Source organism: Pteropus vampyrus, unplaced genomic scaffold (genome assembly GCF_000151845.1).
Source record: "Pteropus vampyrus isolate Shadow unplaced genomic scaffold, Pvam_2.0 Scaffold298, whole genome shotgun sequence".
Classification (NCBI taxonomy): domain Eukaryota; kingdom Metazoa; phylum Chordata; class Mammalia; order Chiroptera; family Pteropodidae; genus Pteropus; species Pteropus vampyrus.
Window position 1 is genome coordinate 661,411 of NW_011889079.1, and position 25,529 is coordinate 686,939.

Here is a 25,529-nt window from a genome sequence, read left to right on the forward strand (position 1 = left end):
ATTGGTTAAGGGTACCAAAGTTTGTTTACAGAGGGTCCATCTAGCTCACTGATGATGAATTTTTCCCGAAGCAATCAAATAACATGAGTCATATAATAGTGTGCTCTGGTTAAGGAGAGATTATTGATTTCTCTCTAAGGAAAGTAGCTGGAGTTTGATTAAAGTTTGAAGAAAACTGAGTCAAATTCCTATTTCCCACATCGGATCAAATTAAGAACTAACTATTGGACCGGTCGGCAAAGTGTACTTTGCCTCTTAAGTTCTCTAACACATATGTCTATGGAGATGTAATTGTCATATAAAGTCCATGCAGGTTCAGAGATAAGAGAGAGAAGGAGGGAAATCGAGGCTGGGAAGAGAGAAAGAGAGAAAGAGACAATGAGAGAGAGAGAAGACCACCAAGAGTGGATCGCAAAGGTCCTGCTTAAAGAGAAGGAACTAAATCTGCATTGAATATCTAATCTAGGTCTTAATGAGAAAAATGAGAAGAAACTAGGGGAAAATGACTGAGCTGACTTGTACACTCATGTTTGTCTCTGCAAACTTTCTCGCCTTCAACATTTGCTTGTTTTAAACGCTTTGGGTATTTTGGTCACCTCCTTTCTCTTCAGACTTAATTACCTTCTCCCCTTTGTCGTGACATGGGTGGAAAGTTTTTGCCGTGTCAGGAGAGGTCGTCACACATTCTCCTGCAGTTCTCTTCATTAATTCCTTCTTGCAGAAGCATTTTCCCTCGTGCTGGGAAGGTAGAAGGGCGTAACAGAAGAGTCTTGGAATACCAGCAGGAAGCTCTAAGCTAGTTAATGCAGTATAATTGTCTGGACATACACTGGTCTTTGTTTGTGTGGTTCACTTCGAATCAGCTATAATTAACTCTAGAGTGTTTCCAGATTGCCAGCAAAGAAAAATTACAGCTTTTCTGTTTTAAATTGTAAAGCTCACAAACATCAACTATGCAGATTGCATTTACTTTGATGTATTTCTATCCTGCAAAGGAAAAAGAAAAAAAAAAAGCTATTGGCGCTCCCCCCCCCCCCCACCCCCCCCCCCCCCCCCAAAAAAAACGTGCTTTCGTTAAGTTATTTGATTTAGTGTCTATTGGAACATAATGGCTCCTTAATAGTTGGGCTCGAAATCTTTTGACTTCATATTTTCGATCCTTTGCAATCCTTGTATTTGCCTTGCCTCGTGCTAACTGCAGTGAGAATGACTTTATGCAATCGTTTATGAAATACTGGACAGATACTAAAATAAGCAAATTGCAGAGAAAGCCAACCTAAGAAAACCACCAGCACCCACTTAAAAGACTGAGATCAAAGATGTCTTCTGACGTAACCAGTGCTGCCACACAGGTACTTTACCTGTGTTTTGATATATCAAAAGAGAGACTGTGAGAAAAGGGTAGTTTCACGACTTTCTTCTCTTGGTCAGTGCACCACGCCCTTTTAAAAGCTTCTGTACAGTAGTTTGTAATTATGAATTCCAACACGGGTAAAAAATGAGGTAGCTGTGTGAGCTAATACAGCCGAGTACACAAAAGATCTGTCAGCAACTGATGCAAAAAAAAAAAAAAAAAAAAAAAAAAAAAAAAAAAAAGTCCAGCCAAAAATCTTTTTTTTTTTTTTCTTCTTTCTTCTGAATTTAACAATAAGGAATTTAAGCCTCAATGTGGCTTTAGCAACCAAAGAAAAGAAGCTCTTGGTGTCTGCATAATACCACTTTGATGGATTTTTTTCATCAGTTCTCTGTACGTGGCAACAAATAAACAAGTATAATTATACTTGTGAAGGTCTATTCATTGCTTTGTCAGGATTAGATATATGTGCCGTTTTCACACTGTGCCTCTCTTTTGTCTTTGCCTAACTCACTATGACATATTGATAGAGGATTTGGAATGGGGAAAAGGCCACAGCAGAGACAGTGATGACCTTTTGGAAACTTGATATAATTCAAGGATTTTTATTTATTTTCCTTTTTTTTTTTTTTTTTTTTTTTTAGGGCTTGTAACTTGTTACCAAATTCACGTATAAGTGGGCAACTTTTAACCCGTTTAAAATGGAGTAAATAAAGACGGTGCCATGAGCTGGCTGAAGAGCGGAAGAGAATAGAAACAATGAGCCCAGGGCCACGCTGGTCTTCTTTCCCAGCACTTAGCCGAGTGGCCAACCTAGCATTCCTCTCCCTTTCTTCTGTCCCCTTGATCACATCACGTTCTTTTTCATCATTTCACAAACACTGTCTCACTGGACCCGAGAGGGCGGGCTGGGACGATCTCAATTAAAAAACAGAGGTAAAACTGGCCTCTCTGATTTTGGGTTCTAATGGGAACTCTTGCTTTCTGAATGCAAAGGAATTCTATTGTTCCGAAGGCACCCCCTTTCATTAGCCGGGCTCCTCGTAGGTGGGTTTGGTCACTTAGCAGAGTTTAGGCAGCAGTGACTGCAGAGCGAAAGCAAAGGCACCGACGAGCAATAAAAGTTCTTTTCTGCATATTGTCCATTAGTTCCGAAAAAAAAAAAAAAAGGATTTACACATCAAAGTCACTGATCTTGTGAATTACTGAGAATACCAAAATATGTGTACACGTATTCTAAACAGACCTGCAGGTATGTATTGTTCCGAATTTGGCATTGAAATTGTATTAGGTTTTCTCTTTGGGATTTCTAGAGGACTTTGGTGATTTCTAAAGGATAGGATGTTTGGCACTAGAGAATAGAAATTAGTGAAGACTAAATAGAAACCAGCCTAAATGGTGAAGCAACTTTTTTAGTGAGTTTACTTGTTACATAGTCATTTTGGAATGAATTCTGTGGTTTAAGTTAAATGGTTGTCTTTGTGGTCTTTTTACTGGGACTTATAAAACTTCAGTGTAAGTTTCTTAAGTGGGTCACGTTGATAAAAGAAAAATCTTCTCTGACGTTGATGACAATCAAATGACTTAGCATCATTTTCCATTTGTAAAATAGATGTATGGTGTCACTGTACATAATGGTCTAACTAACTTTTTAACTGCACAAACTAAAGTGATTCCTTCAAAATATACTGGTAAACATGATCATGGTCATAGTCAATAACTACGGATTAAAAAATCAGGTAATATGTTACTAGTTCTATCAATTCAGATAGTTTTGTTATGATTGCTTTTGGAATGGAATGTAAATCTGATTATGTAGAAGACTTATGCATTTGACTTTCTGATTAATCTGTACCTTGTTGAGAAAAAATTGATAGGCAATTTTGTATAAAATTCTGTGGGAAAGTCGTAACAAAACATATCCTACCATATTGCTTTGGCCTGTGATGGATTCTTTAGTGTAGTTTTCATAATTTTTGTCATACAGCAACAATGTGGTCCTATTCTGTAAGTTACTTCTGGCTCTATTAAGATAAAATAAACAAGCTCTACTTCATATAGAGAACTGAGATGATACATTGCAGAGTGCGTCCATTCCGTTCGGCATCTGCCCCCAAATTATTAACCGCCCATTACAACTATTTGAGGTTCATTAGGCATGTGTGTGATAATTCCAGCAAGTGTTTTTGGGGGCTGAGAACTGTTGTAGGGATATAGGCGAAAGAGAATTGAAATAATAATACAAGTCGCCCGGGAAAGTCCTTTACCAAGCTGTAAAGTATTTGGGAACTTTTCTCACTGTTGTAGTTTAGGTGACTCCTCTTCTACAGATCGGCCTAAGTTATAGGTAAGAAAACAGAGAAGAACACCCTGGGTTCTGCAATTTTACATTTTAATCTCGGACCATCATTTTAGTGTTGTTGACCACCCTGCTTCCTCGCCAGATCTCTCGTCTTTTCCTGCCTTGGTCGTGCCCCTCAGTCTAGCAGGGGATTATATTTTTGGCATTTTGGCCGCCTTCAGCGTGTATACATTCTGCCGATTTGGTGAATGCAAAGGTAAACATTAATGTTTGTGGACTAATTAGAAAATTATTAGGTTTTCATGCTTATGGTTATCAGATTATTTCAGAGAGTTTTAAAAGCTGTGTGCATGCCATGAGGATAATTAACCTGGATCTCATCATTGATTAAAATTACACACTAAGCTTTGTGATGTTTGATTTGTGAGCAATTAGAATGTCATTTTAACCATGGCAGATACCAAAACGAATTTTGATTTCATTTTCAATCTATGCAGATCGTTTGATGTATTCTACACTGATCACTTCCTCTCTGATTTAGCTGACAAGATTAAATTTGATTACAGTAAAGAGAGTATTAAGAAGCTATTCTTCATACTTAATATGCCAGTGACCTTCAATGAGATCTTTCTTCCATAGGAACTTTTCAAAAGGAATCTCCAGAAGGCTTAGTAATTATCGGTGAGCCCAGAATTTTGTTTGCTTCTTAGCTCTCTGCCACTGTGAAGTCCGCGATAGAATGTAAGGGCATGTCTGCCCTACGTAATACAATATGCCATGTGACGTAGCAACGTCAGGCTTTCTTATTTCAGAAATTATCAGTCTACGTGAAAGTGTCGATACTTTTACATCAAGGGGCGAGTTGCCTCGAAGTTTTGAATCCCTCCGATTTTCATATTTGAAAGAAGGTTGCTTAACCCGTCTCGTAAAATCGAGACAGTGTCTATGTCATAGGCTGAAAATAAACACGAAAGTTTCAGCCCACTCGACTGTGGTGTACAGCGCCGTCATTCTGCAAACGGAGTCATCTGAAGGGACTCAGAGAAGCTTAAGCTGTAATCAGGCTGCTGTTACAGTAGCTGAGGTTTGCAGGCACACACACAAGTGGGCACACACGCGCGCGCACACACACTCGCGCACACACACACAGAAGGAGACCACATTTTTACCAAACACATGCTCAACTTTGCCCCGGTCCCTTACCCCGCTGCCAGAAACCAATATGGCTTTATAGAGAGTGCATCTTGTTCTCAACAACAGGAGTTTATGGTCTAAGAGGCCTGGCTGTAAAAAAAAAAAAAAAAAAACCTAAAAAAAAAAATTAAATGATTGAAGGATTTTCATCAGCGGTGCTCGCGTATGATTTGTTAAGCCAGGGGAGACGTTGATTGAGGCAGTGGTGGAGAGATGGCAACTCACCAGGATGGATAACATCGAAATGGTATTTGAAATGGTGTTCATTACGTATCGCAGGGGAAAAAGCCCAGCGAAGGCGATTGTCCCCTAGGATGATAGGCCTGGCTGCAGTAAATATTAATTTCTGTTCCGTCGCCCATTGAGGTGACTGGAGTGTGGGGAAGAATTGTGATTGGTGCTTAATCAGGGCCAGCCAGATACCTGCTGAGAGCTTTTGCACAAGGAAGATTTGTAGTAAGCTGATTTACTGGCAAAACGAAAGCCAGAGAAGAGTTTGCTCGGTGCTGCCTGCGACTGTAATATTTCTAATTTTAAGGTTCCTGTACGGTCGCTCTCCCTTCCCTACTCATCCCCCCCTTCTAGTCACTGCCTGAGAGCGTAAAAGGTAAATTTAAAAAATTCCGAGTTCTTTGCATTGTCCCTTCATTCCTGCCTTGGTATAGGAAAGCCCTTTCCATTTCTATTCTAGCAAAGGGGGTTTTACTGCCTCGGCGTGTATTATATATACGTTTTCAGAAAACGGGAATGAAAAACATTCAATCACTGATATAAATTTTAGATTTATGGTGAACGCTCGTAGCAGTTTCAAAAAAAAAAAAAAAAAAACACCCAGGACGTCTCTGCATGCCCGGGACAGCCATCGACGCTTTTCTGCTACGTTTATACAAAGTCTGTCCGTGATGGATAGGTATGCTGGTTTTAAGTTTTCTCCCTCACCTTTTCAGATAGTCAGGTTTACAGCAGCTGTAAATTAGTGATGGGCTATTAGTGAGCTGTGTCATTATTTAATAAAAATGGCTTCTCTCACCTTATTTTTTATCCAGGTCCCTGACAGGCTGGATGAAATGAGATCCCCATGTAGCAATTGCCATGGAAACCTGTGACTCCGCTCCTATCTCAAGGCAGGAAAATGGGCAGAGCACATCAAAGCTATGCGGAACGACACAAGTTGATAATGAGGTGCCAGAGAAAGTTGCAGGCATGGAGTCTGACAGGGAAAACAGCTCCACGGATGACAACCTGAAAACGGATGAGCGCAAAAGTGACGTCTTGCTGGGTTTCGGCGTGGAGAATGCAGCCGCCGCTCAGGTCACCTCGGCGAAGGAGATCCCCTGCAACGAATGTGCCACTTCCTTCCCCAGTTTACAGAAGTACATGGAACACCACTGCCCGAATGCCCGCCTCCCCGTCTTGAAGGATGACAACGAGAGCGAGGTCAGCGAGCTCGAGGACAGTGACGTGGAGAACCTAACAGGGGAGATCGTGTACCAGCCTGACGGGTCAGCGTATATAATCGAGGACTCCAAAGAAAGTGGGCAGAATGCGCAGACGGGGGCCAACAGCAAACTCTTTTCGGCAGCCGTGTTCCTGGACTCGCTGGCGGCCGCCGGAGAGAAGGGCGACCAGGCGGCCTCGGCCCCCGTGTCCTTCTACCCACAGATCATCAACACTTTTCATATCGCTTCATCCCTCGGGAAAACATTTACAGCCGACCAGGCGTTCCCAAATACCTCAGCACTGGCAGGAGTGGGTCCTGTGTTGCACAGTTTCCGTGTCTATGATCTCCGGCACAAGCGAGAGAAAGACTATCTCACCAGTGACGGCTCGGCCAAAAACTCCTGTGTGTCCAAAGATGTCCCCAACAATGTGGACCTGTCCAAATTCGATGGTTGTGTGAGCGATGGGAAGAGGAAGCCCGTCCTGATGTGTTTCTTGTGCAAGCTGTCCTTCGGCTACATCCGGTCGTTCGTGACCCACGCGGTGCACGACCACCGGATGACCCTCAACGACGAGGAGCAGAAGCTCCTCGGGAGCAAGTGCGTCTCCGCCATCATACAGGGGATTGGCAAAGACAAAGAACCTCTCATCAGCTTTCTGGAACCAAAAAAGTCCACTTCTGTGTATCCCCACTTTTCTACTCCAAACCTCATAGGACCCGACCCCACGTTCCGCGGGGTCTGGAGCGCTTTTCACGTTGAAAACGGCGACTCCCTGCCGGCCGGCTTCGCCTTCCTGAAGGGCAGCGCGGGCGCCCCGAGCCCCGCAGAGCCGCCGCGGGGGGTCGCCCCGATGCCAAAGGCCGAAGTGAGTCTGGGGGCGCTGTCTAGTTTAGTGGTGAACGCCCCCCTTACCTCCGTGTCCCTCAGCCACGCGCCGTCCGAGTCCTGCAAGCTGTCACAGAGCCAGAACCCGGAGGACAACGGCGACAGGCCGCGGGAGCGCCCCGTCAAGAGCGAGCCGCCCGACGCGGGCGACGAGGACGACGACGACGCGTACTCCAATGACCTCGACGACGAGGAGGTGTTAGGCGAGCTCGCCGACAGTGTTAGTAACAAAGACTTCTCTCTCTTAAACCAAAGCATCTCTCCCTTATCATCCAGCGTGCTAAAATTCAGCGACAAGGGCGCCTCGTGCTCCGCGGCCACCGCCTCGGACGACGCGGATAAGCCGCAGCAGCAGCCGCAGAGCGCGGGCAGGGCCGGCGGCGGCGGCGGCGGCGGCAGGGACTTCGCAGAAGCGGGGGCCGGGGAGGACGGCGCCGGCTCCGCCGCGCCCGGCGAGCCCGGTCGGGGCGACGACGACGCCGCTGCCCCGCCTCACCAGCACGGCTTCGCCCCGAGCGCCCCCAGCACCCCGGGGCCCGGCGGCGACGCCTCGCCCGGCAGCGGCGTCGAGTGTCCCAAGTGCGACACGGTCTTGGGGTCCTCGAGGTCTCTGGGCGGTCACATGACCATGATGCACTCGAGGAACTCGTGCAAGACCCTCAAGTGCCCCAAGTGTAACTGGCACTACAAGTACCAGCAGACCCTGGAGGCCCACATGAAGGAGAAGCACCCCGAGCCCGGCGGCTCCTGCGTTTACTGTAAGACGGGGCAGCCTCACCCCAGGCTCGCCCGCGGCGAGAGCTACACGTGCGGCTATAAACCCTTCCGCTGCGAGGTTTGTAACTACTCGACCACGACCAAAGGCAATCTCAGCATCCACATGCAGTCCGACAAGCACCTGAACAACGTCCAGAATCTCCAAAACGGCAACGGCGAGCAGGTGTTCGGCCACTCGGCCCCCGCCCCCAACGCCAGCCTCGGCGGCTGCGGGACGCCCTCCCCGTCCAAACCCAAGCAGAAGCCCACCTGGCGGTGTGAGGTTTGTGATTACGAGACCAACGTCGCGAGGAACCTCCGGATTCACATGACCAGCGAGAAGCACATGCACAATATGATGCTTTTGCAGCAGAACATGAAGCAGATCCAGCACAACCTGCACCTGGGCCTGGCCCCGGCCGAGGCCGAGCTCTACCAGTACTACCTGGCCCAGAACATAGGCCTGACCGGGATGAAGCTGGAAAACCCCGCGGACGCGCAGCTGATGATCAACCCCTTCCAGCTGGACCCCGCGACAGCCGCCGCCCTGGCTCCGGGTCTTGGTTAGTATCCCGGCCTTTCTACTCTTGTTGGTTTCTCCTCACGTCTTTGGTCTGGCGTGATGCCCCCGGATGAAGTGCTGAGTGCCAGCACAGTGGGGACAGTTTACCGGAAGGGACTTTGCTTTTAAGCCAGATAAGCAAACCGCTTGGGCTTTGCCTCAGACCTGAGTTAACGTCGTCGTAGGGGAAGGAGTTAAGCTTCCGGGGCAGTGAGGAGTGAGCCAACTTTGTCTTCTGTGGGCAGACTGATTAACAGGTGCTAATGTGCTGGGGTCGCCTCCCATCATTAGCTCTACCTTGCGAGGTTTGCAGCTCCGCTTCTGGCAGTCGTTCCCGAAAACATCAGCCTTGAGCTACTAAAGGGTAGACCATTATTTTTAATTAAGTATTTTTGAAAACTATTTTAACGTCCGCGATTGGAGGTGATTAAGCTGCTAACAGCCTCACCGTTACCTGATCCCAGGTATTTGGCAGTACGTTACAGGCACGTATCAGGTACTGGCCAAATCTCATCAAGCCCGAAGACAGATTGTGAAATAACAATTAGTGCCCCGGTAAGTTGATCTGGGCTCTGAAATCGCAGGCACGTGACTGTTTTCTTACCGTATCGATCAGCTCTCTTGCCCTTCGAAAATACAAATTTCAGAATGACGTCATGCCCGGTAGGAGTAATTAAAGCTATCTGATGAGGGAATTTAGAAGTTGAAAGGGATGATTGTAATTGATCCCGAGTCAATCCTATTACAGCTTTTTATAGTTTAAGCTCTAGAGAAAGCGCTTTGCCGGTCAAGACTTGATGTTGCAGATTCCTTTGTGCGTGCTGTGTTTTCCAGTCTCTATTTTTTTCCTTTTAATTTTTTTTCTTCCTGTAGTAAATAATGAGCTACCGCCTGAAATCCGGCTTGCCAGTGGTCAGCTAATGGGTGATGACCTGTCCCTCCTTACTGCAGGAGAGCTGTCACCTTATATCAGTGACCCAGCGCTGAAGCTCTTCCAGTGTGCCGTTTGCAACAAATTCACCTCTGACAGCCTGGAGGCCCTAAGTGTGCACGTGAGTGGCGAGCGCTCCCTCCCTGAGGAGGAGTGGAGGGCTGTAATTGGAGATATCTACCAGTGCAAGCTCTGTAACTACAACACTCAGCTCAAAGCCAACTTCCAGCTCCACTGCAAGACCGATAAACACATGCAGAAATATCAGCTGGTGGCCCACATAAAAGAAGGGGGCAAAAGCAACGAGTGGAGGCTCAAGTGTATCGCCATTGGCAACCCCGTCCACCTGAAGTGTAACGCCTGTGACTACTACACCAACAGTGTGGATAAGTTACGCCTGCACACCACCAATCACAGGCACGAGGCGGCCCTGAAGCTCTACAAGGTAAGCAGGGACATCATTCCCCTTGGCACAGAGCAGAGAAGGGAATTAACTGCTTCAGAGCTTGGAGCGCAGATCTGCAAGTTAAGAAAAAAAAAAGAGAGAAAGAGAGAGAGAGAGAAAATAGAAGGGCGAGGTACGCGGTCTCTGCTTGATGTTGCTGAACGTATGTCGAAATGTAGAGAATTAGAGAATTTATTGGAAAGATCCGCCATGTGGCCCTTTTACACCTCGCTCAGTGGAGCTGATTGCTTTACTGGTTGCCTCAAAGCGAAATAACTTTTCTGAGTATTTTCGTATACAGAATAATACTTTCTAACCTCTGTTTTTGACTGATTAAAGAAAAAAACGTAGTGTCGCTTTTGGTGGGGAAGTGTTAATGGTTACAAGGAGCAAAGGACAAAAACAGTCTACCTGGTGAATGTGTCATCTTTTGTTGGGTGCCAGACAAGGACCATGCAAACAGATAGGTGTGTTTCTGCTTCTTTTTTTAAGTTCCTAGTAGTATGGAGTAAACATACCCTCCATTAATATCAGCTGAAAGTCTTAACTCTGTTGTTATTTTGCATGAGTTTTCCCAGATAGTGATGTTTTTATCCCCCACCCCCACCCCCACCCCCACGGGTGTGGCACAGATAAAAACGTTTCTTGAATGGCAGATGTACTTTTATCTTTGCTGAAAAAAAAAAAAAAAAAAAACTAGGCAGATATGATGAATACCTGCAAGTGACGAACACCCTTTATTACACAACTTGTCTTGACTTTTTTCTAAACTCTAATTACTGGTTAATCTATTTTCTGCAGTTTGTTTACTGGATTGGCTTGATTGTCTTGGTTCATGTACACATGTAATAGATTCATTTCTATGATGAATAACTTGGTAACTTATTAAAAATTTCTTTTGTGTAGAGGACATTAAAATTCAGAAAATATTGCAAACCATTAGTCATTGTAACAAGCTCTAAATATGATTACAAAATCCATTTTGCAAGTGTTATCTATTGATTTATACTAGAAATCGGTGATGACTATACTATCAGGAGTCAGCTGGTGATTATAATACCTATCTATGGCTTTTCTAATACTATTTCAAACTATAAACGTGACGAGAAGGGCAGATCGTGGCTACCTAGAGCATGTGCAAGGAGTATTTATTTGAGTTGGCCTGGCACTATTTGTTTAGGTTGTTTCTTGAAGTTCCAGTTCTAGATTGATACACTGAGCGTAAAAACTTAAAGAAGTGGTATGAGAATTTGTAACATTGTTTCTGTGATATCGGCCCTCTGGGGGTCAGTGAGAAGCATTAGATTTGGGTCCCACACTGTTTTAGGGGCGTTCTAGCCCCAATGTAAGATGGAAAGCTTCTAGGTTGATGGTATTGAAAATATAACATAACAAATTAATCGTATTCTAATTCGTAGGTTTTATAGCCACTGTTGACAACTGTTCAGTTGTCAACTTTTTTTTTTTCTGTTGATACCTGACCTATTAAACCTTTTAGAGTACCTAGGAGAAAAAAACAAACAAACATTAAGTTTGTATAAATAATAGATCTCGACCCTGGGAGCTATGTAGAATATTCATGAACTGTTTATATTCACGCAGCATCTCTAACGCTTTAAATTAACACGTTGCGAATAGAAGATATAAATGTACAAATTTTTCTATTTTATTAATCTCACGTGGGAAGCTAAAGGAAGGTAGAGTGTCGCTGTTTATTTTCTCAGCAAAGGTTATTTAATCTAATCGTTTAGTGATCATTTAAATGTGTGTGTCTCTGTGTGAGTTAAGTTTATCCATTCATCCCAGGGGTATGGATTGACCGTCCTCACCGTCTACAGAGCAGTTTGCCAGGTGCCAGAGCTGCTCTCAAGTTCCTTTGCAGAGAGAGAGCTGGATATGGCTGTTGAATGTATGACATCCAAGTGAGATAAAGCTTATTTATAAAGAGGACTTTAAAGCAGAGAGAGCTTTAGATCCCAGAACCAAAGGATATACATGTGCTCTTACCTTAAAAATGTGATGTCATGGAAAAATTTTCTCTTCTTCATTTGCTTATCTCTTAAATACCCAAGTGGCCTCGTAGTATGGTGTCTAAAAATGATCAGCAAACAAACAAAAGCACACTTCGAACAAGCTCACCTTGAATTCGAAGAAGGTTGGAGAGAGACATAGTTGAGCTGTTGCCACCTGGCCCTGGGCAATCGCGCCGTATTATTTTGCATTATCTTTCGAGGAGCATTCCATTTTTCTAGTACTAACTGGAAAAGTGCTCCAGAGTAGCAAAGTGTTGAGGATGCCATTTGTATACTGAGGTGCAGAAACGGTGTGAGTCAGTTAGAGAGGATTTTCCAGTGAAGTAATGAGGATATTAGCAAGCTTGGTTGGCTTGTGTCGGCAAAATAAAATTGCTTCATAAGTAACATTAATTGCTTTTAAATGAGAACCTAACAAATTGGCCGGGGCCCGGAAAAAAAGGATGGTTTGTAATATGGTTCAGATATTAAAATTAGACTTAAAATAGTTTCTGAGTTAATGACTAGACAGTAATCTCCTATATAAAATTCATTTTCATTAAGAGTTTAATTCACATCATTTTGCACCGAGAACTAGTCAGATTTGAGGGGAAAGTGACAAGCAGCAGTTATAAATCAAAGGCAGAGCTTTGAGAAATTAGCTTTCCTCGTTATTGACAGCATCTTAATTCCCAGCACTTTAAACGTGGTGATGCGTCACCTCGATTTGAATAGACCCTGCCCTACCTCCGGCAGTATTACCTAAAAGAAACGTGCATCCTCATTACAGTTGCAGGAGGTTAAAGGTTAAAGGTTAAGGGTGAGCTTAAAAGCATCTTCTGCCTAGCTGCTTAACTTTAAACTGATCAATTTAATGAAAATCTGTTTTACAGATGTTGTTTTAATGTATTTGGCAGGATTTAGGCAGCTTTAACATTAGACGTATGCTAGTAAAAATTATTTCTTTATTCGACCAGAACAACACCTTTCCTTTTATGTTTAAGGTAGAAGGGTTGTGGGTTGTGGTATTTTGGCAAAGAACCCAGAGGCAGAATACGTTGATGATCTTTCCATATGGACTCAAAAAAAAAAAAAAAAAAGAATACCTTTATGTCTACTGCTAATGACGACTGCAGAAACAAGCAAAGCTGTATTCATTTTTTTGGCAGTATTTTTTTTTTCCTTAGAATTTTTTTTCGAAAAAGGAATTCTGTTAAGAAAATCTTACTCATTTCTTCAAGCAAAATCCTCTGAAGCGCTAAGCACTATTAAATTTTGATTTTCCCCCAGAAATGTTCATGATGAAGTAAAATTGCTCTAGGAAATTAAAACAATAAAATGAAATCGCAGCCTGCCCTTAATCTTCTCTTTTAATGTATGTATGGGAGTGTATTTAAAGTGAGGTTGACACTAAATGCATAGATAGCTACAATCAGTGTGGCAAGGTGAAGGGTGTGTGTGTGTATCCATACATACATACATACACATACAAAACAGATAGACAGACATATATCTAATGCAGAATCAGTGTTTCTCAGCTAACCGCTTTATTAGATTTGCTTATATCCTTCTAATTTCATGCCTTTGCATCCCTACAATTTTTTGTCATATTCACATAATGAGGCCTCAATAAATATTTGTAGGATGAATAATGGACTAATGAACAAACTGGAAACGTTTGAAAGAAACCCCCCTTCCTTCCAACCCTCATTACAAAAAAATGCATTGCAATTTGGTCTACCCCCTAAATGATCCCAAACTTTTTCTAAAGAGTCCAGTAAAAAGATATAATCAAAACCACTTAGCACTAGACATTCAAACTGAGAAAGAACAAATAAGACTTGGACGACCTTTCAGATTTACAGTTTGGCGTATTCTTGGCTTGGAGTGGCCAAGACTTTCCTGGCCAGCTGATTGGTTGACCACCACCCTGTGCGGGGCACGCAGACAGTCTTTCTGCACCTGCGTGTCCACTCCTCTTAGACTATTATGTGTTCGCAACTTTGCTGGTTCAAAGTCAAAAGCGTAACGAGCCTAGCTCGTTTTCCTCCCACATCTTCTAGCAATGAAGCTGGATAGTCTCTCTGAATTCCACAACGCTGTTTTCATATTTGTATTTCAGAGGGGTCGAGAACAGTCAGTGAATCTCTTGTCTCCACGGTGAGCAAAGGAACACATGTGGGGTTTAGTCCTAGGTAACTTTGAGTGTAACATTCCCCCAAGGAACACTCCTGGAGTTTTCTCATTATCCGTGTTATGGATGAAAGAATCCAGGTTAAGAACTAAAATCAGGGTGTGGGGGAGGGTCGCACGAGAGACTTGAAGGAGCCAGGTTGGGAAAAGTATGTGGCAAGGAAATAAAAAAATGGAATAATTATCTTCATTTACATTTTTTGGTTTTTGGTTTTTTTGTTTGTTTGTTTGTTTGTTTTTTACTAATAGGAAATAATATAATAACCCCATCAGTTTGGAATTAACAAAGAATCACAAGGATTTTCATTTCAATAGGCCTGAGTCCAACTTTGCAATTTAAAATCAAATATACCAGATACGTGCCATTTCAATTATGGAACTGTCGTCATCCTGTGTGTTGGTAAAAGAGGTCAGGAGATTGTGTGGCACACATTTGCATAAAAGTCATTGTGCAGAAGGAAATTGGAATATGCGTGTGTATCTCAGAAACCAAAACGGGGTTTCCTCCATCTTATTCTAGTCATTTGTTTGGATGGAGAAAGCTGTTTTCAGAGATAAACAAAAGTTCTTCTTTTCCGTTGTTAAACATTAACCTGAATATGGAAAATCATGCACTTTTGGTATTGGTTTCAGATTTATGTTCTTTTCAAGGTTGAAATACAGTGTGAAATTCAATTCCGGTTGCAGGATTTATTTTAAAAAGTCATCATCATTCAAATTATTCTATCGTACTCTCATATAAAAAGACAAGGCAGAGGTCGAAAACACAGTTTCTCTAGTAGAAAAGTATATGCTTGCATAGTACTTATAAGGAATAAAAACCACGGATCAAATAGAGAGGCTCTGGTTAGCTAATAGCAACTAATAGATCACTGGCATTTTCACATCGCAGTGTAATTGGCCAGCCCTGTCTACTACGTCTACTTCTGTTTTTAAGCTTGACATTTGCTGAAGCACAGCCACGTGTCCTCACAGCGACTCCGGCACAAGTGTGGACTTTCTCACTGATTCACAGGGCAGAAGCGTATTGCATGATGAGCCGAGGCCCCTCTTTGTATTCCACTAGAAAAAAAATGGCCCGAAATGTCTGTCTGTCCAGACATAATTCTATGTCCGTATAGCTGTAGATATAGATATATAGATACATAGCAATTCCTAAAAAGATCGCTTTAAATCAGGCGTTAGCAACTTATCACATCCATGTCAGGAAGGCTAAAATGATATTTAGCGTGTGAAGTTGTTAACAAACCCAGACAACATTTAAAGAGAAGAAAGCTTGTCACTGCAACCCTCCTGTTTTCTTTTCGACGTCTTTCGTTGACGCGCGCGACCGTCCGCCTACACGTCAGGCGCACAGTATTACACTCTTCTCTTTTTCTGAAGCCCTAACTATTTTATCTCAGCGAGACCTTCCTTCGCGCGTACTCCCTGCTGCAGGATTACACATCTGATTCCCCAAAGGAAACTAGCATTCCTTTAATTAAAGGGAAAGCAGCCTTTTCATGAAAGCTGAGTGTGCATTTAGAGGTGTAAGTGACTCTCAGGCCTTTCCCAGGGTGCACTGTATCTTAAAGGAGCTGCCTCCCCTGGATGTCTCCCTAGGTGTGGGGGATACAGGGGTGGTGTCAGGTGGGGGGTCAGGCAGGGCAGTGCCCCACCCTAAGGGCTTCCTTCCTTTATGTCCTTTCAAACACACACAGGCGCGCGCGCACACACACGCACACGCACACACACACGCACACGCACACTGCATCATACCACCTCCTACCTCCGAAACGCAGTAAGAAGTGTGACACTCCTCCTCCCTTCCCTCCAGGACCAGGTCCTCTCATGCTTTGTGATTTGCGTTACGTCATTCGACCACACGTGAACTGTCGGTATGGTTTCACCAAAAGTGGCAAGTGGCTCATGTGTCACCCGCCCCGAGGTCACTTAGGTTAAGACAGACGAGGGTGCTGTCCCATAATTCACGTGCGTCCCCGCGTGTTTCTTTGGCTTCAGTTTTCGTCGTCCCTGTCAGTGGAGCTTGTTGAAAATCGCTGAAATGTTCGGATGGGCCCAGGGATGCCAGGCGGGGACGCAGCCGGGGCCATGTGTTAACCAGGCCTCCTGGCGCCGCCGCAAGGGTCTCAGCCTGGGGCGGAGCGAGGCGGGGCTGGCATGTGCATAATGACCGCGGCTCTGCTTCCAGAACATCTGGCCTCCCCGAGCTCCGCTGGAAGTGCCTCAGCAAGTCTGCTTTGCGTCTGAGCCTGTGCTCGGGCTGAGTTCAATTAGACGTGGAGATTTGTTCATTATTCAGATAATTTGAGCCTTAAAAGGCAGTTTTCCCCAAATTATCAGTATACTGCACGAAGGCTTATGACCATGTGATTTATTCAACAGGAGAAGGACAGTGCTGGTGTAGCCCCTTCTAACCCACGCGGACACGTCTTCACAGATTCTGTGACCTAGGAGCGTAGTGAGTGGTTATAGGCCTAAGGGCCAAATTTCTGTGTGCAGAATCCGCCAATGTTATCTCAAGTTTGGCTTCTCATAAGTGCAGAAACATTTATTGAGCACTTACTATATGTGCCAGGTTTTAACATGTCACTGCGCATGGAGGTCGTGTCCCATTCATGTGGTAGGGTATAAACCATCTTAGATGACACTTCCTAACTCATTCTGTTCTCCCGATGTGGCAGGGACATGAATAAAATTAACGGTCGAAGCCATAGACCCAGCCATCAAAAACTTCCATGCTCTTTTTTTTCAGTCATGGTTGGTTGGTCGAAGGACTGCGTGTGACTGTTCTCTTGGGTCACCAGGAGATGTGGGACGTTGTCACCGTATATCTCGGCTCACTCTCGCTGCTCTCTCGCCAGGCAAGACTCATTGATCAGTTTCAGGCAGGCGTTATTCTGGGGATATGAGCCGTGGTCATTATGCACATGCCAGCCCTGCCTCGCTCCGCCCCAGGCTGAGACCAGTAGAGCTTTTCCGTTAGTTCCAACACGTATGTCGTTGTTCATCCATGAGGATGATGCTACTGATGGATTGCCGAGAAAAATGAAGAAAACCACTTAAGGATGCAAAATGTGTTAGATGACAACTTCAGTCAACCCCCTTATAGAATCAGGGGGCTAATTTAGTTTGATGCTTGGAGAATCTTCGTAAGTTCAGTTTGTAATACTGTCAGTGAGAATTCTGCTTTAAGAACTATTATTATAGTGACCGGTTCTGGTATTATCACAGATAATAACAATTGTGACTACATTTTATTTTATTTGGTTTTACAGTCTTTTATTAATGTTTTAGTTTTCTTATTTTAAGGAAAAGTACTTTTGTAACCTTGCATATAATACTTACATATATTAAATATGTATATATAAGTACATAAGTGTATTGAGACCATACTCTCAGTACTTTATTGATTCAGATTTTCCTAACGTCTTTCTTTCATTGCAAATATTAGGTAGCATAGAATGTACATTTCTTTCTCTTCGTCGCTTAAGGAATAAACGTTAAGGTTACATTTCCCCATGAAGCAATTCTAAAGAGTGTTATAGAGGATGGTTAGAGCTGAAGAATTCTTTGTCCCTGGATATCTGCTGATAAAGTTGGTGGAATACAGGGCTGAGGATGGTGAGAAATGAGCTCTTGATAGGTCTGACTGTATCACTTAACTCTAGTTTGGAAGGCGAGATTTTAAAGTTTTAAAATACTGATTTTTAGGCTGCGGTTGTGTGTCTCGTGTCAATGAGCACCTCATTTATAGCTAGAGTTGGCAACTGACTGTCTACATATGATTTATGACCTATCGGCAACAATCTTACCAAAAATATCCCTTCTTCTGATGCCAGGTAGTCTGTGAACAGTGAAGCCATATTGATAGTTGACATCCATTTATCACCTTTTAAAATGGCACAATTTTTTTTTGAAGAGAGAACACGTAGTGACAACAATCATAATAAGTTCAACTTTTCCCGTGCACGATCTCATTTACCCTTCATGACAGTTACGTGTTATTCCCATTTTAACGTGTGAGGAAACTGAGCTTCAGGGCCAAGTGCCTTGCTCAAAACCTCCCAGACAGTAAGAGCCTGTGCTGGCGTTCCCAACCCATGCCCCAGCCGACACTCGGAGGCTTTGCTAATGAGGAGACTTTTTCTTGTATTTGAGAATAGAAAGACCAGGCAGAGGGAAAGGAAGAGCAGGACCAGAAGCCTCAGAGGCACACCTAACAATTGTGTCCGGGGAGTAATCGTTCTGGAGCCTGCTTCTGTTCCTTCCAGGGAACGGATTCCCTTAAACACATTGCAGATGCCAGTGACCTCAGAGCCGGCCCGAAGGGCTTGCACACATGACTGCACTCAACTGCAATGATGGACTCAGACCCGTTGGGTCACCTACAAGCTGGAAGGAGAAACCGCTGGTTAAAATCCATATTTCCTGTCACAGCAGAATTCTTTCACTTAAAAGAAACTTCCTCTTACTGGCATTTTTGGGTGTTTGGTTTATTAAATAGAAAGGACTAATAGAATATTTATCACTTCTAGCGCCTGAGCTCTCGGTGCTTGCAAGTTAAGCACCTTCGGAAGCTGCATGAATCCATTCAGGTCACCGGGGTACTCCAGCAGTAATGTACTAAGTGGTACCCCACTGACCTGAAAGCAAGATGCGCCTCCCTAAGCATTTAACTTACTACACAGGAGCAGCCGAAGCGCAGTCTACTGTCTGCCCAGCATCTTTTTAACCGCTGGGGCAAGAGCCGTTCGCTTGCTACTTACTATAGAATTTTACAACACAATCTTGTTCCGAATATTATTATCATCCTTATTTTTACTTTTTCATCCTACCTTTGAGTTACAAGGTTCCAGGAATTTTCTTTCCACCATATGTTTCTAATGCATGCCCTTCCTCTCTCTCCTCCTCGAAACGTTGCTAATGATTCCAGTGGAAAGCCCCAAATCTTGTTAGAATTGTTTACATTGACTTAACGGCGAGATGCTTGGGGAAATCTTGCCTTCCGGAATCTGGCCACCCGATCCTGCGAGGCTGACCGCCATTGCCATTGCTGCCGTGGACCACATTTGTGAACGAAGAGTTCTTTTCCTGGGAAGTAAGAATAGTCTGAGTTTCGAAAGGGCAGAATTGTCAGCAGCAGAGACACTTCCGATTCCTATAGCTGGAGAAAGCATGTGAGGACATTGCGATGATTACCATGGGCAGTATTTTGCAGAGACTTTCAGTCTTTCTAACTATTCATTTGGCAGGCCTGAGAGCAACCTTGGCATGTGTCCTGAGGCCCTAAAATCATTCATTGTTCAATTGTGGGTGATCAAGTAGCACGTCGACTTGCCATCACCTCCGGAAGAGTCAGTTTACAAGGCCGCTGCTTTACACTCAACGTGTATTCAGCACTTATCATGGAGTGACAGTAGGTGACATCAGACCTGAGGGGTGGGCGAATGAGTCCCAGTTTTTATACCAATTATATTGGGTTGTTTTTTGAAATGAGATTACTACGATAAAGTGGGAATTTTGCAAACAGCGGATTGTGTCTTTCGGAAGTTATTTTGTTGGGTGAGTCGGTATTGCACGATACTCTAGAAGGGGGAAAACTCCTATTTACTGTGTGACACCATCACTACTTTTTTTTTTACAGAGTCCCTGTAATGTCTTTTGAGAAATAATTGGGCTAAAAGCAAGTTCTGGTGTATCGTTTTTTAATGTATTATAATTTTTATTAGCAGATTAAGCAATTAAAAAAACACATTTGGATGGAACAGTCGTACCTAGTTTTTCCATGATGAGCGTCACTGGTGAAAATAGTCCTCAGTCTCATAATCAAATTCCTTAAAAATGGATCCCAGGGAAATTCATAAATAACCTTCCCCGCCCCCCGCTCCCCCCAGAGAAATACCGTCTTCGGCTCTTAATTTCTTAAATATTAGAAAAACTAAGACTGGCTTTGTGAAGTATCGTTTAGTTTTTAGAGCATTCGTTCTTAACACAGGGATAGAAGTAGCATCTTTAAGTCATAAATGCAAAACTGTCTTCCTAATTGCTTAATTTTGTCAACGTTTATTTAGATACATGTTTGAAAAAAGACCATCGGGTATAGTATTCACTTATAAGTTCCTGTAGCATGTGCTAGGTGATTTTATCACTTTTTTAGAACCCTGGCTACCTCTCTAATTGCCTTGATAACTTATTGGAAAACCATTGATACAGAAGTACATTGAGATTGTGTTCTTTTTTTTTATTATATGTATGTTAACACTTTTCCAAAAAGTGAACGATTTAATTCTTTGTCAATGGGTGTAGAAGGATGTGGATTTATTCAGGTATCACGTGTTAGGTGATTAAAAAGGCAAAATGCTAGTACTCCAGTGATGTTTTCAGTACAAATGTAGGGAGAGCTACTTATATTTATTTTGCTCAAACCCTGAAGCAAATCATGTGCGTGTGTGTGTGTGTGTGTGTGTGTGTGTGTGTGTGTGTGTGAGAGAGAGAGAGAGAGAGAGAGACTACAGAATATGAAGACCTATTTTAAAAAATTGATGAAGATTATGAGTTAATCATTAATGCCCACTATTTTGCTTTAAAGTAAATCACAGAAATCTCTTCCTGCGCACTGTAAGTGTTCTCCGTCCCAGAGATAATAAACCTTTGATGATGTTGTGCAAGACTCGTCAGCATGCACTGAAATCAGTTCTGTATGTACACATGACTAATCAAAGGTTCAGGGAACAGGATATGATTTGGTAAAAATGATAGGTTCTTCAAAAAGTAAATGGCCTCACTAATTGTGGGAGCGCATTAAGCTGTTTTTCCTTGTACAAAAGGCAGGGCCTGGTCCCACTGCTGGAGCGGGTATTCTTTTACCAATGATTGAGCACTAAGTCTTTTTAAAAGTATCCTTAGAAGCAAAGGTTTTCTCAAATTAATGTCTACCTGATTAGTACTCTAGTCCTCTCTTTGTCTTAAAGTCACAACAGATACCACAAGACACTTAGAAGTATCCTTGAAGTTCAGGGAACTAGGTAACCAGAACAAGTATCTTCTTAAAGTGATCGACTGTCTGATATCGGTAGTGGGGAAATGATGGAATAAGGCCGCGATCTCGATAATTAAGTATGAAGTTGTATGGGAAAACGTGAGTAAAAGTTGCAAGAAACCAGTTCTACATTAGACTCGGAAGGAACTAAAGTTATCTGCTACAAAGTCTATGCAGAGACCATTGTCTTTCGCTTTGTCGCTTTGTTTTTATTTGCGACAGATATAATTCATATACCATGCGGTTTGCCCATGTTAAGTATACAGTGAAATATTTTTTTAGAATATTCACGGTATTATGCGAACACCATCACAGTTGGTTTTAGAACATTTTCAGCACTCCAAAAAGAAATCCTGTACCGTTTAGCCCCCTCCCCACCCCCATACTGATCTCAACCCAGGCAACCACTAATTGTGTCTGTCTGTAGAGATTTGCCTGTTCTGCACATTTCATATAAATGGAATCGAACCATTTGGGGTCCTTTGTGACTGGCTTCTTTCATTTGGCATAATGTTTTCAAGTTCCATTCATATCGTCACATGTATCAGTACTTTATACCTTTTTATTATGGGATTTCCACCGTATGGGTAAACTACATCTTATCTATCTCCTCGTTCGTTGATGGGCTTTTGAGTTTTGTCTGCTTCTTTTTGGCTAGTATGAATAATGATGCTATGAACATTTGTGTACAAGTTTTGACGTGGATGTAATTTTTCATTCAGTAATATTAACTGGATTCTCATTACTGCCAGTCAGTTCTTACTTTGTACTGGTCAGCTCTTTCTCCCTTTTCTTTTAAAGAATTTTACCAATTTTTATCATGCTCCTTATTCATCTTCTGCTTCCCTCTGGCCAGTGAGTTCGGTGAGAAAATACATTGTACTAACCCTTATCACAAGCACTTACTAGGTGACAGATAATCTTCTAAGTTCTTTAAATATATTAACATGTAATTCTAAGAGCAACCCTGCTAGGTAGATACTATTATTATGCCCATATCGAAGATGAGGAAACTAAGGCAATAAAAGCTTAATTTATCCGAGATCACCTAGCTGGTAAGCGATGCCCGAGTCGGGATTTGGACTCAGAGTGACTGGTCCCAGCATCCACAGTCTTACACTGGACACTATCACGGCGAAGGTGTTGCACAGAGAAGAGATACCTGGAAAAGGAGACCTTGTTCGTGGCAGAAGCAGATGGAAATGAGAGCGAAATTAGCAGTTGACCTTGGAGAGGACACACGTCCCCTGAGAGAGGAAAAGGAGAAGGAATGATGAGATAGAGATTTAAAAGACTTTGGGAGGTTGTAGTGAGGAATGGTGAAATAGAAAAACTACTGATAACAGTATGTAGTTTTTAGCTGTTTTTTTTTTTTTTTTTAATGTCGGAATGTGAACCATCTATTTGGTTCACACTACATTCTTTTGAAAAATGTCCATGAACTGAATTTTCCATATTTGTAGGAATAAAAAAATAAATAAAATGTAATCAATAAAAAATAAATAAATAATCGGTATGTTTTAGAATTTAAATGTACTGAAACCCATTCTGTTAGGTTGATGTTCTCGTCATACACAGGTGTTCCTTAGTCCTCTTTCGTTAAAATGACCCCCGGATGGTGAATGTGACAGGCATAAAGGGTGCACGATGCAGTTCCTGTCCTCAAGAAGCTCACCCGTTTTCAGAAAAAAATATATAGTATTTTTTATCTGGGCTTTATTTTCCCCTGTGAATTGTTCCTGTTTACAGGTTTCCTGGATTCCAGAAGTTTGTAGGGACATTTTTAGTGCTTCATATAACACTTTTTTAGCAATATATACTCTTTATGTCATCTAAAAAGTTAATATTTATCCCTGTGGCATTTGGGGAAAAATTAGATCCGTGATTTGCAGTACTTTGATAAAGAGTGTGGTTATTTGTTTCCACACCAACAAAGATGTTGTCCCATTGTTGAAAATGATGCACAGTCACAGCGTAATTTAAGTCTGTTCTCCCCCTCGCCTCCCTCCCCGCCCCCACACACACCTGTGTGATGTTCGCAAGCGTGGTTTTCATGGTTTCATAATGGCGATGATATGGATAAACTGTTATATTATTGCTTCGTGCTTTTTTTTTTTGCTAACCGGAGAGAATTTTTTCTGTTTTGTAAAAACATAAATGCACTTGTTTCTAATATCTGATCAAATTAATCACTTAGTAAAGTAGTCTTAATGCTTTATCTACAGCTATTTCAGACATCATCCTATTTTATTCAAACCATTATATGTTCCTTGAAGTTTTTAATTTCCAGAGTTCTCCCCATCTTCATGAAGCCTGTCGACATGGGTAGGGTGAGGTCAGGGATTGGGCTGCCAGGGGTCCTACTGTTAGAACATAACATTGCGTAATTTCTTCTTTCTGTTTTGTTATGAAAAAATTTTAAGGGGGAATTATGCAAGACAACGCGATAAGCTCCCACATTATCTCATGCTAAAAGATTCTCTGGAGCTGCTTGCTCATATCTGAAACACAGCGAAACTCAAAGGCTGGCTGCCTAGTTCAGCACTTACGTCTCTGAACGCCGATGGACTTAATACAGGGCGGGTATCCCATTTCGATGCCCTCCCATCATTAATATGTGGGGGTGGAGTGTGCTGGGAGGGTGTGGGTGATGTCTCAGGAAAGGCAGGGAAAGAGACGCATGTCCATCTCCCTATACATCTCTCTGTAACTCAGGGAAGTTTACAAGAAGGGTTAGACATTTTCCATCTTAAAGTGTCCGGCAGACTTTCTCACTCTTCATGTGGTTTTTGGCACGCATTTCTGTGCCTTAGTTAATTTATTAGCAAATGGAGAAGAAACACCACTCCGCTGAGTTCTGTGCACCTCAATTAAGGCCCTCAAACAGCTTCTTAAAAAGGCTTCTGAAAGCTTTTCTTATATTTGGAAAATATTCTTTGTGTCTTGTCAGCACATCTACTCTGTTGGCATTGCTTTGCGTACAGAGATAGTTTCTGCTTCTCTTATTGTTGGAAAGACACTTTCCTTTATAATTTCTATAAGTGCGTTTGGTTACACTGTTACGTCTAGGGCTTGTTATTTCTGAAAAGCTGTTCTTAACTTTATCTCTCCAATTGGCCTTCAATTGAAATTTGCTTTGAAGAGGAATGTAGCTATCCTCATCAACTTGAAACTAGGTAAATATAGCTCATAGAAAATAACTATTTGTGTATCCTTTTATGTGTTTTAACTTCAGTATCCAGTCTTGCTTAGAAGTTTGCCCACAGGAAAGGAACTGTGTATTACACTTTTAAATTCCAGTTTTCAAGTCTGCCAAGTGTGAATTTGCAAATGAGTAGTAGTCAGTAGAGCTCACAGCTGAAAAATGAATGTTTAAAGCTTCTGGGTCTGGCATTAATTTCACTCGTGCCTTTAGGCCGATACCACAATTTTGTCATCTGTAAAATGGGTTCTGAGTTACCGTCATGATTAGAAAATGAGCATTAACTTAAAGGTCTTTGAGATCCAGTCTAAATGTAGTCACTTCGGTGTTCTCCAAGCTGAATTCACTCTGAGCTTTAACAAGTATCTTGTCTGAAACTGCTCATGTAGTGACACACATCTCGGGTTGCTGGTTTTCTATTCATTTTGTCTAATCCACAAATATATGTTCATGTATTTTCCTTGTAAACAGGAAGCAGGATAATAATCATACATATAGGGAAATACGTGAAATACATCTCTTAATCCCCTGTGCTTTATTTACTTATTTGGCTAATCATTTCGGTGACTCATTTATCGAGAGCCTACTCTGTCAGGCCCTGTGCTAGGCAATAAGGATATAACATCCAACCAGACAGACCTTGGCCTTGCTCAGTTTGGTGGAGGAGACATGCATTAAACGCGTATTAAGCAAAGCACTCAGTTATTCGCTATTGTAAACAAATACTAGTAGGTAGCCTTTTTTTTTTTTTTTTTAAGAAAAATCTGGAACACATATTTGAGTCATTAGTATGGATGTTTTTTGTGTAAATCGGCCTCTTTCTCTAATCTTGGAAGAAAGTGAAGAATTTGAATGAGGCCCTCTATCGAGGCATTTAGAAAAGTAGCCAGGGGCCGAACTGAATTGACTTCACTAGATTTCGGCTGTTGTGTAGAAAAAGGCATTTACCATTGAGATTTTATCGAGTGCAAGCACTTTTCAACTTTTTGGAGTCATGAAACGTTTATGGGAAAAGGAATCGTAGAAACGGCTGCACATCCAGTTGACCGATCTGTACAGAAGATAACACGGAAGGGTGGACGAGATGGAGCTGACTCTTGGGCCTCCCGTCGGAACTTTGGGACCTACTGATTCCAAGGCCGCAGCCTCTGGGGGAGCATCCAGGAGTCTCTCCTTATAAATGGATAGATGCTCCTGATAATCGCGAGG

At 42.6% G+C, this 25,529-nt stretch overlaps 1 protein-coding gene across 7 annotated transcripts in view; it reads left to right on the forward strand.

Moving 5' to 3' along the window:
• The window catches only part of ZFHX4 (zinc finger homeobox 4), a 176,790-nt gene that overhangs the window by 18,214 nt on the left and 133,047 nt on the right, over positions 1-25,529 (forward strand). For 5 of the 7 annotated variants that reach the window (XM_011376416.2, XM_011376418.2, XM_011376419.2 and 2 more), the window contains exons 2-3: positions 5,897-8,496; positions 9,369-9,871. In XM_011376416.2, the coding sequence (XP_011374718.1) occupies positions 5,943-8,496; positions 9,369-9,871 (3,057 nt within the window). In that variant the 5' untranslated portion in view covers positions 5,897-5,942. The remainder of the gene's footprint in view (positions 1-5,896; positions 8,497-9,368; positions 9,872-25,529) is intronic. The other 2 variants (XM_011376421.2, XM_023521165.1) reach the window with 1 other exon arrangement.